At 24.5% G+C, this 15813-nt stretch overlaps 8 protein-coding genes across 8 annotated transcripts; 4 read left to right on the forward strand and 4 right to left on the reverse strand.

The window, feature by feature from the left end:
- Positions 1–123: 123 nt before the first annotated feature.
- DICPUDRAFT_41389 (uncharacterized protein) lies at positions 124–802 on the forward strand (the record flags this gene model as incomplete). The annotated part of the gene is made up of 2 exons (XM_003292948.1): positions 124–348; positions 413–802. 2 exons carry the CDS (start codon positions 124–126, stop codon positions 800–802), a joined length of 615 nt encoding a protein of 204 aa, XP_003292996.1.
- Positions 803–929: 127 nt separating this feature from the next.
- On the reverse strand, positions 930–2243 carry DICPUDRAFT_157788 (uncharacterized protein; the record flags this gene model as incomplete). The annotated part of the gene is made up of 1 exon (XM_003292953.1): positions 930–2243. The coding sequence occupies one exon, from the start codon at positions 2241–2243 to the stop codon at positions 930–932; it is 1314 nt and encodes a 437-aa protein (XP_003293001.1).
- Positions 2244–3326: 1083 nt separating this feature from the next.
- DICPUDRAFT_157790 (uncharacterized protein) lies at positions 3327–4279 on the forward strand (the record flags this gene model as incomplete). Its single annotated transcript, XM_003292949.1, has 2 exons — positions 3327–3899; positions 4103–4279. 2 exons carry the CDS (start codon positions 3327–3329, stop codon positions 4277–4279), a joined length of 750 nt encoding a protein of 249 aa, XP_003292997.1.
- A 954-nt stretch (positions 4280–5233) lies between these two features.
- DICPUDRAFT_50733 (uncharacterized protein) lies at positions 5234–7350 on the forward strand. The gene is made up of 3 exons (XM_003292950.1): positions 5234–5344; positions 5649–5944; positions 6016–7350. Exons 2-3 carry the CDS (start codon positions 5650–5652, stop codon positions 7128–7130), a joined length of 1410 nt encoding a protein of 469 aa, XP_003292998.1. The 5' UTR covers positions 5234–5344; position 5649; the 3' UTR covers positions 7131–7350.
- Positions 7351–7604: 254 nt separating this feature from the next.
- DICPUDRAFT_157792 (uncharacterized protein) lies at positions 7605–8808 on the reverse strand (the record flags this gene model as incomplete). Its single annotated transcript, XM_003292954.1, has 2 exons — positions 7605–7913; positions 7999–8808. The coding sequence occupies 2 exons, from the start codon at positions 8806–8808 to the stop codon at positions 7605–7607; spliced, it is 1119 nt and encodes a 372-aa protein (XP_003293002.1).
- Positions 8809–9699: 891 nt separating this feature from the next.
- On the reverse strand, positions 9700–12043 carry DICPUDRAFT_157793 (uncharacterized protein; the record flags this gene model as incomplete). Its single annotated transcript, XM_003292955.1, has 5 exons — positions 9700–9786; positions 9873–10476; positions 10550–11352; positions 11420–11690; positions 11778–12043. 5 exons carry the CDS (start codon positions 12041–12043, stop codon positions 9700–9702), a joined length of 2031 nt encoding a protein of 676 aa, XP_003293003.1.
- A 421-nt stretch (positions 12044–12464) lies between these two features.
- Positions 12465–14036, reverse strand: DICPUDRAFT_41400 (uncharacterized protein; the record flags this gene model as incomplete). The annotated part of the gene is made up of 3 exons (XM_003292956.1): positions 12465–13128; positions 13200–13929; positions 13997–14036. The coding sequence occupies 3 exons, from the start codon at positions 14034–14036 to the stop codon at positions 12465–12467; spliced, it is 1434 nt and encodes a 477-aa protein (XP_003293004.1).
- A 294-nt stretch (positions 14037–14330) lies between these two features.
- Positions 14331–15806, forward strand: DICPUDRAFT_41394 (uncharacterized protein; the record flags this gene model as incomplete). The annotated part of the gene is made up of 1 exon (XM_003292951.1): positions 14331–15806. One exon carries the CDS (start codon positions 14331–14333, stop codon positions 15804–15806), a length of 1476 nt encoding a protein of 491 aa, XP_003292999.1.
- Positions 15807–15813: the final 7 nt, after the last annotated feature.

Here is a 15813-nt window from a genome sequence, read left to right on the forward strand (position 1 = left end):
ATTACAACACACATTCACACACACAAAAACATTAATTTTTTAAATTCGATGAATAATAAAAAAAGTTTTTTTTTATTTTTTTATTTTTTTTAAATTTTTTTTAATTTAAAAATATTTCAAATAATGATCAAAAATTGTTTAACTGTCTATAATAGCTCTAGTTTCAAAAATATAAATAACATCAATAACAAATATATTATAGCATCATTATCTCTAAACAAATCCTCATGTTACAATACAATAAATAACTATTTTTTTATTAATAATAACAATTATAAAAGATATTTTAGTTCAAGCGAAAAATATAATGTGCATCCTACCGAAATAAAACTAACTGAAAAAGGAAAAGTAATTAAACATAAAAACCCTATAATCATTGGATATGTGTACATATTAACACTTTTCTTTTTAGAGATTGGATATTAAATTTGATGATAATAATCAAACCAATTATTCATTTTCGTCAGAGTTCCTCAGAATTGAAACACCCTCTGTCGAAAAAGGTAAATCAATAGTATCAGGCAAAAGAAATGTTAAAATTTCTAAAATAGAAAGGGTTGGGAACTATGCGATTAGATTAGTTTATGATGATTTACACGAAACAGGTATATATAGTTGGGAATATTTATTTCAGTTGGGTAAAAGCAAATACACAAGAATGAAAAAGTACTTAAAGGATCTTAAAGTGTACAATAGGTCAAGAGATCCACCCCAGACCACTCAAACCAAACAACAAATTATCGAAAAAATTTTAAAAGATACAAAAGAAAAAGAAAAAAAAGAGAATGTTACTAAAAAATAAACATTACTTTATTTATTTATATTTATTAAATTTTTATTCTTTAAATTTTTTTACAATTAATGTGTCATTATTATAACTTTTTTATTTTATTTTTTTTGATAAAAATATATACCATTTATTTGTTATTTTATAAATCAAAACCAAAACTTAAACCAAATGTAGTTTTTTCACCAATTGTATGGGTAAAAAGACTTTGGAGTGCACCACCTGCTGTAATTTGATGTTTAAGGCCAATTTCCAATTGCCATTTAGTACCATAAAGTTTAGAAATTCTTCGAATACCAAATTCGGTGGCACTTGAAACATGAACCAATTTATAATGAATTACTTCGAAAAATCTTGAACCTTCAGTTATTCTATTTTTATAATCCAACAAAGTTGGTAACCCTATACTTGAATTTAATGGATAATTATTATGATTACTATAATTATTTGTATGTTGGTTATTATTATTATTTATATTATTATTATTATTATTATTATTATTTTGATATTTTCTCAAACTATTAAAACTTGTACTTCTACTAAAATTATTATCATTATCACCATCAAAAACTTTATTACTATAATAATGATCGCTAAAATAACGAGACATATCACCTAATCGAGATGAGATTTCTAAACTAGATAATAAAGTGTTACCACGAATAGAAAAGAACATATTATGCTTTAGAACGATACGGTTGCTCTTTTTATTAATTGGAACATCCAAATGCAACCAACCAAATTTGCCAAAATAGGTGAATCTTGGATTGATGAAAGGCGATATAATCATACGACTGAGACTGTGAACACGTAATCCGAGGCCTAAACCTACTTGAAATACGCTTGCACTTTGTCTTTTATAAATACTATAAATATTTGGTATCATTACACCAATGTCACCCTCTCTAAGACCACGTGGTGTTTCGTACCATGATGCTGAAAATTTAATTGGTGGTGATTGGGTAGATGGTGTAGTTGGCTTCTCGTAAGTTGCTTTAATACGGCTATCCAATGATCTAGCAGATACACGAAATCCATCAAATAAATTGTATTGAATTCTTCCAAAAATACTACCAATGTTATTGGTCGAAGCTTGAAATAATTTGAATTTAGATGGTATATTAACTGGGTCTGTTAATGAATCTTTACTTATATCAATTGGTAATCTTGTATAGTTATTTTTAATTTTAGTATTATTTGTTGCTGTAGTCGACCTTTTATTTGGTGTTGTTATATTTGTGGTTGTTATATTTGGTGTATTAATATTAATATTTGGTGTGTTGTTGGAGGGGTTTGCATTGTTTGTGGCTATATTGGTATTGTTTGTGTTGGAGGTAATACCAATATTACTACTATTTGTATTATTTAAATTGTTGTAACCTAAAGCTTCATTATGTTCATTTTTTATGTTATTTGGGATTATATCATTACCACTAGAAATATTACTATTTGTCATATTGTTTTATTTTTTTATTTAAAAACAAATTATTTCTATTATTTCTATTATTAGTTTATAATTTTAAAAAAAATAATAAAAAAAATAAAAAAATTTATAAAAAAATTAGAAATTAAAAAAAAAAATTAATTTGATAAAAAAAAATAAAAAAAAATATTATAATAATAAATGCAAAAAAAGTAAAACAAAGATTAACATAAATTAATTTTTGTTGTTTTTTGAACCACAAATTCCTAATTAATAATATTTTTTTATGGAGATTGTGTTAAAATTTTATCTTTTTTAATTTAAACTCTTTTTTTCTTTTGTGGAACATAATGAGGAATAAAAAAAAATATGAAAAATAATAAAAAAAAAAAAAAAAAATCAAAGATACAAAAGATATCCATATAAAATTCTAAAGAAATAAAATCCTTAACAAATAAACCCCACAGAATCACTTTTACACCAATATAAATAAAATTAATAATCATAGTGACAATGCATTCTCCAGAAAGATTATAGAGTTTGTCTAAGAGAAAGAAAAAAATGACTCCCCATAGAAAATGTCTCACTAAAAACAATGATCAACCTTGTTTTTTCTCACATTGCCAATGATCTCTTCTGTGTATTTTTTCAGCCAACTGCATAATAAATATATTTAAATAAAAATGATTTTTTTTATTTATTTTTTTTATTTAGTTGAATTTTAACAATGAAAAACATATGTTATCTTTTATTTTTTTATTTTTAAAACATATGTTATTGAATGATATTTATACTGACAAAAATAAATATACCAACAAAAATATATACTGATAAAATGTGTAAAAAAAAATTTTAGAAATATACTGACAAAAAAATTTTACTGACAAAAAAAATATTAAATTTTTTCAAAAAAAATAAATATTTAAACCAAGTTTCAAAAAAATAAAACTATAATTTTCATCTTTACTATTATTAATATTATTACTATTATAATTATTATTATTATTACTATTATTATTACTATTATTATTACTATTATTATACTATGAAATATAGTGTCTTACCAGGTGACTCATCAAATTATTCAAATGAAAAAAAAACATAACAACAATAACCATGGATACTTTACAATTAACTTCAAACTCAAGCTATAAATTTAAAAAAACATATGGTATTGTAAATTATGGTGATACCTGTTTTTTCAACTCAGCTTTTCAATCAATATTACTATGTGGTCTTTTAAATGAAGAAAATTGTTGGATATTAGATAAAAGCAAATTAAAACCAATCATAGATTATAGTGATATTCACCACAATCAATTAGAAAAACATAACATCATTTTAAAAAAAGTTACCACTTTGAACAGTGTAACGATTGAAAATGTAAGCTCTACCGGTTCAAATTTCAAAAACAACTTTAAACCCAAAGATCTAATTTTCCCTCAGTTCAAGAAACATAAGATTCAATATTATTCAATTTATTGGAACAAACTTATTCATATTCCTTTGTACTCCAGTGATGAAAAAAAAGATATTACAATGGAATCGTTTATCAATAGGCTGTTTCAACAAAAAATTTTCAATTTCATTTCAAAGCTTGACTATTCTTTTGAAAAACTAGCTATTATTGCAGTTAGTGGCAAAACATTAATTAGGTTGGTTAAAGAAATTGATGCTCATAAAACTAAAGTATATTTAATAAAAAAAAAAATTTATTAAATATAGTTCAAGATCAACCTCAAGATACAGATCTACAATCTCGAGATCAAGCCCCACCATCTCAAAAAACTCTCAAGATACTAGATTCTTCTTCAAAAAAGGAAATGCTAATATAAAGGTCAGCAAGGAACATCGTAAAATTTTTGGTTATTATCGTCAATTATTTTATAAAGAGCCATTTTTCAAAAAAACCTGTTGCAGCCTTTCATAGTTTACTTGATGATATAAAAAATAAGATAAAAATATACACCAAATTACAAGCAATTAATCAGGTTAAAACGGAACATGAAAATAAAGAAGTATTGATGAAAGATTTATCACCAAACAAAGACAAGAATCAAACTTTATAAAATTAATTTTATATTAAAGTTTGTTTCTTGCCTTTGTTTTGTGATAAATCTTTTGAATTGAATCTTTATTATAATAGGTAAATATAAAATTAATAATATATAAATAATTTAATAAAATTAATATAATTTTTTTTTTTTTATAATATTATTAAATAATTAAATAGGTGTTGGTGTAGGAGGTTTCTCTCATAGCTCATCTGGTGCTCCTACTTCCCACTCCACCAGAAGAATCTCTAATTTAGTTAAATTGTTGTTTTGGTAATTGATGAACATCTTACCTAAAAGATGTCCATAACTACAACTTTGGAATATTTCCTTGAATCAGTCCAATGGAAACTCAAGCTTTTAGAATGCAAGGCTTTAGAGCTACATGGTTGCATTGCAATAAGTACCAAAGCTGTAGTCCTTTACTCAGAATTAATAATTAAACGTTTTCTCGTGGTTATAATGATCCAGATGAAGAAAACTTTAAAATTCTTCAAAATTTGTCTATTAACAAAAATAATAATTATAATAAATATTTTTATTTAATTTAATATTAAAATTCTTGTGGAATTAATTTTTATTATTATTTTTATTTTTATTTTTATTTTTATTAAATTAAATTAAATAAAATTAAATAGTTTGGGAAAACTAATGAAAGATTGTTCCACAAGATTAAATACAACATTAAAATAAATACTAATAATAAAAATAATAAAAATAAAAAAAGATAACTTGACAATATTAAAAAGTGATCTTTTTTTTTTTTTTTTTATTATAATAACCTAATCATATTTATTTTTATTTTTCTCACCACCCAAAAAAAATTTCTGTAAACAAAAACTGTTTCTTTTTTTTTTATGAAAAAGTTGGTTTTAAAAAAAAGTGGGTTTTTCATTTTTTTTATAATTTTTTTTATTTTTATTGTTTTTTTTTTTTTAAAAATTTTTTTATAATAATTTTTTTTTCAATTTTGTTTTTTTTTTCTGCACACACTTTATTATTACATCTTTGTAATTTATTTATTTATTTATTTCCCACTATTTCTTTTTTTCATTATTAAAGAAATCAAATTATATTCAAGTATGTATCAAAATAAAAAAATAAAAATAGAAATAAAGGAATTAGAAGAAATAGAGCAATAACAAAAAATAAAAAATAAAAAATAAAAAAACTATCACGATGAAAAAAAAAAAAAAAAAAAAAATTGAAAAAAAAAAAATTCAGCAAATAAAAAAAACAAAAATATTAATCATCAATCCAAATAATGAAATAAATAAAAGAATCAGCAAATAAATAATGAAATAATGAATTGTTTATTTTTTTTTAAAAAAAAAAAAAAATAGAAATTAAATTAATTTTTTAAATATAATTTTTTTTATATCAGAATGGTTATCATTGGCACTCAAGAAAAATGTACTGCTTGTACAAAGACTGTATATTTAACAGAAAAGATTGTTGTAGAAGATAAAGAAGATAAGAAAATTTTCCACAAATTATGCTTAAAATGCTCACACTGCAAACTTACTCTCAGTCTTGGTAACTATGCCTCAATGAACGGTGTTTTCTTCTGTAAACCACATTTCAAACAACTTTTTGCCACCAAAGGTAACTATGATGAAGGTTTTGGTAACACTAAACACACAGAAAAATGGACTCCACAAGCCACCCCAACTGGTAACAGTAAGTAGCAATGACTCAATACCAATATTAATATTGATTTAATATTAATTTTTTTTTTTTTTTTTCAATAGCTCAATTCATTAAAGTAGAAGAAACCAAAGTCACAAGTTCAGATAAAAAAGAAACTCCATCAGGTATTGCCAGTAGATTCTCAGGTAGTCTTGAAAAATGTGATGTTTGTTCAAAGACTGTTTATATTACTGAAAAAGTTGTTATTGAAGACAAAGAAGATAAAAAAGTTTTACATAAACAATGCTTAAAATGTACACATTGTCAAGTCACCCTCAACCTTGGTACTTATGCCTCAATGAAAGGTGTTTACTATTGCAAACCACATTTCAAACAACTCTTTGCCACCAAAGGTAACTATGATGAAAGCTTCGGTAATGCCAAACACACCGAAAAATGGAATCCATCCGTCAACACTGCCCCAAGTTCATTCATCCCAGTTGAAAAAGCCAACAACACCGAAAAGAATACCAACCAAAGTTCAAACCCAGAATTAGCCAAAAAATTCGGTAGTGCTAATAACTCTGAAAAATGTTCATCATGCCAAAAATCTGTCTATTTAACTGAAAAAGTTGTCTTAGAAGAAACTGACAACAAACGTATTTTCCATAAAGCTTGTCTCAAATGTAGCAAATGTAACGTTATTTTAACTCTTGGAACCTTAGTTCAATTAGAAGGTATCATTTTCTGTAAACCACATTTCAAAGAACTCTATGCCACCAAAGGTAATTTAGATGAAGGTTTTGGTAAACCAAAACACTCTGAAAAATGGGAAAACAATCCATTCCCATACCTTGAAAAAGATTCAAACTATGTTCCATCTGTAGAAAAAGTTGAACAACAAATCCAATCAAACACCTCAAGCGAAGCTGATGTAGACAGATTCAGAAATATTAATAATGATGATAGCGTTTCAGAAAAATTAAGAGAAACTCACGTTAGCGAACCAGAACCAGTTGAAGAAGAAACTAAAGCTGAAGAACCAGTTGAAGAAGAAACCAAAGTTGAAGAACCAGTTGAAGAAGAAATCAAAGTTGAAGAACCAGTTGTTGCTGAAGAAGAACCAGTTGAAGAACCAGTTGCTGTTGAAGAAGAAACCAAAGTTGAAGAACCAGTTGCTGCTGAAGAAGAAAAAACTGAAGAACCAGTTGTTGCTGAAGAAGAATCAAACGAGTAAACTAATCACTTTGCTCCAAAAAAAAAAAAAAATCAATTAACAAAAATTATTTATTTATCTTTTTTTTTCTATTTATATAATATATATTTTGGATCTAAAAAGATCAATGTATTTTTATATATATAATTATATATCTTAAATTAAATAAAACAACGTGTAATTTTAAAACTAAAATATTTAGAAGAAAAAAAAAAAAATTAATATATTTAAAATATTTTGGAAAAAAAAAAAAAAAGAAAAGCTTTTTGTGTGTATATATAATTATTTTTTTTTTTATTTTATAAAATAATATATGTTTAATATTAATTTAATATTAAGATATTATTTTATAATTTTAGTTTTTATATTATAGAAATTATTATAATATATTATTATTATTTTATTATTATTATTTTTATTGTTATTATGTAATTAACTCGGATATTAATTATTTTTGTGTTTATTTATTTTTTTATTATATTTTATTTATTTTATTTAATAATAATCGGAGCTGCTATCATTATCACATCCATCAATTGTTGCAATAAAATCTCTGTATGAATTCCATAATGATTTATTGACAAAACAAGCTGAACCACCACCTCTTCTCCATTGGGTATACATTCTGTTTACATCACCAATACAAATATAAGATTCCTCTTCGTCAATAGAAAGGGCATATTTACTGTGATCTTTAGTGTATTTCCATGAGACTTGACCATCATATTCTGAATAAAATGAAAAGGTTAAAGTGTTCATACTATCATAGGTGAAATTACCAGTATTTGAACAATATGATGGCATCTATAAAATAATAGGAAAAAAAATAATTTAATATTAATAAATTGTGAATTTTTTTTTTTTAAATTATATATCTAATAAAACCTACAACTGAAGTTTTTTTACCCAATCTCCATGAAGTTACAACCATATCTTGTTTTAAAGTTGCTTGAATTAAATCTTCATAAAGATCAAGACCCCAAGCGGCATTTTTAGCAAAAACTTGGAATTCATTTCCTTTGGCAGAGGTGAGGATGGTATCATCAGTGACCGAGACACTAGAATAACTACCCTTAATAACACTTTGGATAATTGAGGTTGATGGAAGATTAACATTCAATGGCATATTAAAGGCATAGATAAATGGTCTATTTACAAAAATCTTTTCGGCAATTTTTGCAAAGTTGTCAACAGCATTATACGAAACACATAAAAATGATTGACCATTGTTTATTTCGTTCTTTGGATAATAAAAATCTTCGTGATTTGGGTCGTGTGGGAAACGTGGAACACTATGAATGAGCCAAAAACCTTCATTTTCGGTAAAAGCAACAACACCCTTACTATGTGCATAATAACTATCTGCTGTACCTTGTGGTGGTTGGTCGTTGTACATGAACCATAAAAGATCATCACTGTTTTTATTTTGATAGATTTGATTTAAAGTGTGTGATAATGCATTGGTATCATTAAGTGTTGTGGTTGATGGTACTTGAAATTTTGGGTTATTTTCGTCAGCATATAAATAACCTAAACCTGATTTGAATCTTCCTGTCATTGTTTTTACAACAGGTTGCTTTTGAATTACCCACCAATCTACTGGCTTTCCATTTTCATTTAAACAATTGATTTTAAGTGATGATGAAAAGCCTATTGAAATATTAATTAAAAATAATAGTACAAAAATAAATTTTTTCATTTTTTTATTTTAAATTTTGGAATAATAAAATAAAATAAAATAATAAAACAAAATTATTTATAATTTAAAAAATAAAAAAAAAAACAGATAAACAAAAGATAATAATATTTTAATTTGTTATTATAAAAATATTACAAATTACAGATAATTATTATTGTTTTTTTAATTTTTATTTAAAATAAATAAAAAAATTAAAAAACTACAGTTTATAAGTTTATTGATAAAAAAATATATTTAATCTATTCTTAATGTGGGTAAATATATACTGGTATAAATATATATCACTGTGTTTTTTTATAATTTTTTTTTCGAAAAAAAAAAAAAAAATAAAAAATCGTAATATATAACTCTACGTAATATATTTATACAAAAAGATGTATATTATTTTTTATGTGAACTATAGATAGGTGAAAATGTGTTATTATGTTTTCTGTGTGATCAGAAAAAAAAAAAAAAAAAAAAAAATTAAATTTCAGTTGCCCTCTGGTAAAAATTTTTTTTTGTTTATTTTTATTTTATTTTAAAAAATAATATTTTTTCGTGAAAGCCTAAATAAAAAGGCATAACGGAAAAATAAATGTTTGACACAAAATAAAAAAAAAAAATATTATAAATTTAAATAAAAAAAAATAAAGATTATATTTTTCGGGGAGCCCTGTCTTAGTTAACATAAAAAAAAAAAAACAATATTAAAATCTAATCTTAAAAAAATTAAAAAAGAGTGTAATTATTAATATATATTTATTTGAATAATAAAAGTGTAAAAAGAGAAAAATAAAATATATTTATTTGTGCAGCTGTCACAAAATATATAAAATAAATTAAAAAAGAAAAATGGGTTTTTTTTTAGATTAATGGTTTTATTTAATATTAAATTTTTTTTTTTTTTTTTTACATGCTACCAGAACCAATAATATTTTTTGGTGTATCAACCCAACAATTAATTAAAACTGGTCTATTTAAAGAGTTTGATTTTTCCTGTTAAAATAAAATAAAAAAAATTAGTTTATATTTTTTTAAAAAAAAAAAAAGTTAAATTTTTAGAAAAAAAAAATAATATTTACTCTTGCATCAAATAATATTTTTTCAATATCATCTTTAGTTGAGTCATTGTGGGAAATGATAAAACCTTTACCACCATAAGCGTTCATAATCTTATGGTATGCAGTTCTTTGATTTTCATTGTGTTTAGCATGATCAAGCATTTGTTGTTGGTGTAATAATTGTTGTTGTTGTTTTGATTGTAAATTAACAATATCTTGATTATAGTGGATATTACTGAAAATTGATTTTTCACTATTTCCAACGATAATGTTGATTGGTAAATGATAACGTGAAAGAGTACCAAATTCTTGAACACAGTTGGTTATTGATTTTTCATCACAAAGCATAAAAACATCTGTTTCTGGGAAACAAAGTTTGGAGGCAATTGCTAAACCTATGGAGCTTCCATTTGAGCTGAATTTACTTGATTGAACCCATGATAAAACACTACCACCTAATGTAATGTTTGCATAGTCACAAAAATCACCTTTATCTGAGACAATGACTGGTGGTTTTTCTAATCTCTTGAATGTATCTTTAAGTGATTTGATCAAAAGATGTGGATTGATATGGTCAACTTTAATTTCACCTTTCTTTTCAATTAACAAACTTGCAATTGAATCCCTTTTAAATATAATATAATAAAATATTTAGTACAGAATTAATTATAATTATTTAGATATTAAAATAAACTTACTTTTCTTTTAAGTCAAATAACCAATTGTTCCATCTATTTGTAAATGCTTTAGGGAAAACGAAACCTAAATGTAACAAGAAACCACTTGGATCACATGCATATCTATTAATAAAGTCAATTCCAAGTTTGTTATGACCAATTAATGGTAATTGGAACTCTTCAATTGAATATACTGGGGTCTTGAAGGTATTGATGTTTAGATCTTGAAGGAATGAGGGGCTTGATACACCAATGCAGATTAAAAGGTCACAGTGTTCAATAGCATAGCTCATGTTGTCATTAACAATGTTTCTAATATCGTTTGTACCCAAACATTTGGAGAAGCCATGGAGATAAGTTGGAATACCTAACAATTGAATAGATAGTTTTAAGCTTTCAATATTTAGGTCTTTGTTGCTAATATTATTGGAGACCAAGCATTGGTCACCAACAATAAGAATTGGGTTTTTTGATTCTAATAATTTTTTAAGAACATTATCTACATGTCTATTTTTTGGGTTTTCTATTGGACGGATTTTAGGATAGTGGAAAGATATTTCGTCATCCTCAGCTGGGTATTTGAATCTGCCACTAAATTCATCCCATAATCTATTAAAGTACCATCTTGATTTTTGATAGTTTTCAATAATTTCTTTGGTTTGATCTTCTGGTAATAAAAGGCTTTGAGAGACTTCAATGAAAACTGAATAAGCATTTTCACTATCTAGTGTTTTAGATAAACCTTCTTCTAATACATTACTAATATCACCAATGTTTTTAATTGAGTAGGTGTGTTTGAAATAATTTTTTAAAACTTTTTTATCCTAAAATTTATTAAAAAAATTAATAAACTTATTATTAATCAATTTATAATAAAATTAAATAACTTACATAGTAGTTTTCATTTAAAATAGGTTTGATGGCAATAACAATCAATGGAATATTTTCGTATTTTGCACTAATAATTCCGTTGATCATTGTGATGATATCTGGTGAACTTGCACAGAAAATAACACCAATCTGACCAGTCATTCTGAAAACTCCACTGGCAGCTACAATTGCATTATTGTAGTTCTTCATTTGGATGATGCTCATTTTATTTTCAAACTTGCTTTCAACAATGGTATTAATTTCATCCAATTCATTTAATGAAAAAGCAAATCTGGTAGTTTTTAAAATTAAAATAGAATTAATAAATTTAATAAAAATTTAAATTAAATAATGAAAATAGTTTTTACTGCCAACATACCTAATATTGTGGTTATTTAATACACGAGAAATGATATTACCCCCATGTTTTAGTTGTTTCATTGGGATCTTTTCTTTTAATTTATGTCTAGCACTGACATATCTATGAAGACCGTAGCCTAATGCTAAGGGGATACCGAGACCAGCACCAATTTTAAAGGCATCTCCAGCCAATTTACTACCTCCAAAAGCTCTTTCAACTCTATCAACAATATTGTGAGATGTATAGTTTACATCATTAATTAGTCTATGTAAATTTACTTCCATTTTATTTTACAATTACAAATATTATTTAAATATATAATATACAACAAATAAATAAGTAAATAAATAATTAAAAAAAATAAATAAAATAATGGTTTTTAAAATAAAACAAATAAATTTTTTATACTTTTTTATAAAACTCAAATTTAAAATTAAATTTTCTTTAAATTGTTAATTCAATAAAAAGTTATTTTTATAAAGTGGGTGTGGGATAATATAAAATAAAAAATATAAATTCGAATATATCTAGATTTTTTAAATTTGTGGTGGTGTGGGGTGTTTGTATATAAAAAAACAAAAAAACAAAAAAAATAAAATTTATGGAGGGTGGGTGGTGTGTTATGTTCATTGAAAATATGACACCTTTGAAAAAAGTTAATTATAATTACTATTAAATTTTTATTTTAAAATTTATTTTTATTTATTATTTTTTTAATTTTCTTAAACCTGAGAGTTTTTTCTTTAATACTTGTGAGCTTTTACTCTTTTGTGGAGCTGCTGGTTTTCTAACTGGTTTTTTATTAATTTTCTTTTTGTTATTGCCTTTAGATTTTTTATTATCTTCATCGCTATCAGAGTCATCATTTTCTTTTTTGATATTAAATTCTGAAACATCTTCTTCTGATCCATCTAAACCATCTTCATCACTATCCATTTCTTCATCGCTATCATCGTCATCGAAACCATTGTTATCATCGCTATCAACTTCATCATCACTGTCCATGTTATCAGTAACTTTAACTTTAACTGCTCTTTTACCACTTTCTTCTTTAACTTGAACAATATTGTTGTTTTCTTCCAAGTTCTTCCAAAGTTCTTCATCTTCTTGGGATTCATTTGGTTCTTCTTTAGAGAATAAAATACCTGATAATCTTTGTTTTAAAAATACTTTTTGTAACATCTTTCTACTATCTAAATTATATACTCTAAGGAATCTATCTAAACCAACAGTTGCTAATAATGGTAAAGTTGGATGAATTTGAACATCTCTAATTGAACCAACACTATCTTTAAAGCTACCACAATGTTTACCTGTTCTAATATCAAATGTGAATAATTTACCACCTGCATCTGATGCATAAAAGTAACTATATTAAAAATAATTGAGATAACTATTAGTATATCATCTTGCGCGCATATTAAAATATATTTTACTTACAATTCCTTTTGTGATGTATATTGAATACGTTGAATTGGATTTTTTGAAAATGAAACATCTAAGAATGAATCTCTGTTATTCTTTGATCTTAAGTCATAACCTTTAAGTTTAAAACCACTACCAATAATAACTTTATCATCGTTCATATATTTGATATCGAAAATATTAACTGGTTCTTGAATATTTAAAAAGTCGTGTTTAAATTTAGCTGTATAAGTTTTGGATTGGGTTTCTAAATCATAAATTGTGAGGTTTACATCTTTACCTCCAAATGCAAATTTATCTTTAGATGGGTTCATTGTAAAGCCACCAATATTATTTGCAACATTTAATACAAAGCTTTGGGTGTTGACTGGTTCTGGTTGTGGTTGGTTTTTATTATTTTTAGTTGTGGTTGGTTTTTTTTTATTAAGAGTTGGTAAATTAATTGGTTTAAGTGAAGTAAATGGTTCAGAGAATGTTTTGACATCAATGGAACCATTGTTTAATGCTACTAATAATTTATCGTTTTTTAATGGGTGAATAGCTTGAATTGAATGTTCATAGTTGAGCTCTCCAATTAATGTTTTTTCTTTATTATTGAAATATTTTAAATTACCATTATTATAACCATAGAAAATATAATCTTCTTGATTTTCTGATTCCCAACCATAGGTCATAACATTTAATTCGCTTTTGCTATCTAAAGTACCATATAATCCAACTGGTTGTTTTTTATGGATATTATAAACTAACAAATTATAAAGATATTAGAATATTGTTTTAGTTTATTTAAAAAAATTAAGAATTAAACATACTTTTATTTAAACCATATGTACAACCTACAGTGATATCCATCTTTACTTTATTTCTGTTACTTTTTTAAAAATAAATGATAATTTCGTTCGGTTTTTAAAAAATTAAAATTTTAAAAAAAAAAAAAAAATAAAAAAAAATTTAAAAAATTAAAAAAAAAAAAACAAAATAATAATTTATTTAAATATTTTTTAAATATCAACTAAATTATTTATAATACTAGATTGATTATTTAAATAAGAATTTTTAATAGGTTGTTTAAAATCAAATAAAAATTTTTTTTTTTTTTTATCAATTATTTTTTTAAAATTTTTTTTTATATTTTAAAATACCATCATGACAGAATCAATAAGGTTCGATATTAAAAGAATAGAAAATGAAATGAATATAATAAATTTTAAAGGAAATGGTGATCAAGAGTTTAATAATGATAGTTTTATGGAGTTCAAAGATCAAGAGGTTTATAATCATTTATTAAAATATTATGGAAAAGAAAGAATGGAACAAATTCAAAAATCGATGACCGATGCATTTTTATATACAACCATTAGAGTTAATTCCAAAACAACAAATAAAGCTCAACTTAAAAAAGATATGATAAACCACTTTGAAGAAAATGAAAGGAATTTAGAAAATAGAAATCATTTTAAAAAATTATTAGAGTTTAATGAAATTATAAACAGTAAATCACCATCAACAACAAATGAAATAGAAAAACAAATTTTAAATGACACATTATTCATAAAAAATGAAAAGAATTTAAAAACACCATTGCCAATCTACCCTCAAATTATAGTTGATATTATGTGTGGTGAAGCAGTTTTGCGTGGTAGCCATATATTTTCAGTTGGTATTTTAGCATCAAATAAATATATTAAAAAGGGTGATATGGTTTCAGTATTTGTAAATTTAGATTCATTGGTATTAAAAGGTTCAATAATCGAGGGTGTTTTTAAAGAAAAATCAGCATTTGTAGGAAATGGTATTAGTTTATTAGATAGAAGCGAATATAATAATACAAAAACAGGTGTAGGTATCGAAATGACAGAAAGACTATTCTTTTGTCCACCTTTAAATGGTGTATTGGAGCAAAATATGTTCCTTCAACATCTACCATCACTCATGACAGTTTATCAATTGGAGCCAAAATTAGGTGATAGAATTTTGGATATGTGTGCAGCACCAGGTGGTAAAACTACATTAATCGCATCATTAATCCAGCAACAATTCGACCAACAACCAAGTAATAACTCTACAGAAATTATAGCATTGGATAAAAATAAAGGAAAGGTTAAAAAAGTTTTAGACTTGTGTAAAAAATTATCATTAGATTCATTTGTAAAATGTTATTCAAGAGATTCATCTAAATTATTAAAAGAGCATCAACAAGACCCATCAGATAAGGTTATATTTAAAGAGGGATCATTTGATAAAATTCTTTTAGATGGCCCATGTTCAGGTTTAGGTTCAAAGCCACGTTTTATAGAAACATCTAAATTAATAGATTTACAAAATTGTTCAGATTTTCAGAAAAAGCTATTGGATGTTGCTGTTGGTTTATTAAAAGAGGGTGGAACATTGGTATATTCAACTTGTACAATAAATCCAGAAGAGAATGAATTAAATGTTGCCTATGTTTTAAACAAATATCCAAATATGAAATTAGTTGAGCAAACACCTCATATCTCCCAAATTGGTTTAGAAAACTGTGGTTTAGATGATCAACAACGTAAATTGGTTCAAAGGTATGATCCATCCGATGCAAATATAGGTACTATTGGTTTTTTTATTTCAAAATTTATTAAAAACTAAATAAATT

The sequence above is a fragment of the Dictyostelium purpureum genome (assembly GCF_000190715.1).
Source record: "Dictyostelium purpureum unplaced genomic scaffold DICPUscaffold_387, whole genome shotgun sequence".
NCBI classification, from domain to species: Eukaryota; Evosea; class Eumycetozoa; order Dictyosteliales; family Dictyosteliaceae; genus Dictyostelium; species Dictyostelium purpureum.

What these genes read in the sequence shown, in the direction of transcription:
- DICPUDRAFT_50733 (XM_003292950.1), top strand. Translation starts at nt 5,650, where the DNA reads ATGGTTATCATTGGCACTCAAGAAAAATGTACTGCTTGTACAAAGACT. An exon ending in AGCCACCCCAACTGGTAACA is followed by an intron (nt 5,945 to 6,015) that starts GTAAGTAGCAAT and finishes TTTTTTCAATAG; the next exon opens with CTCAATTCATTAAAGTAGAA.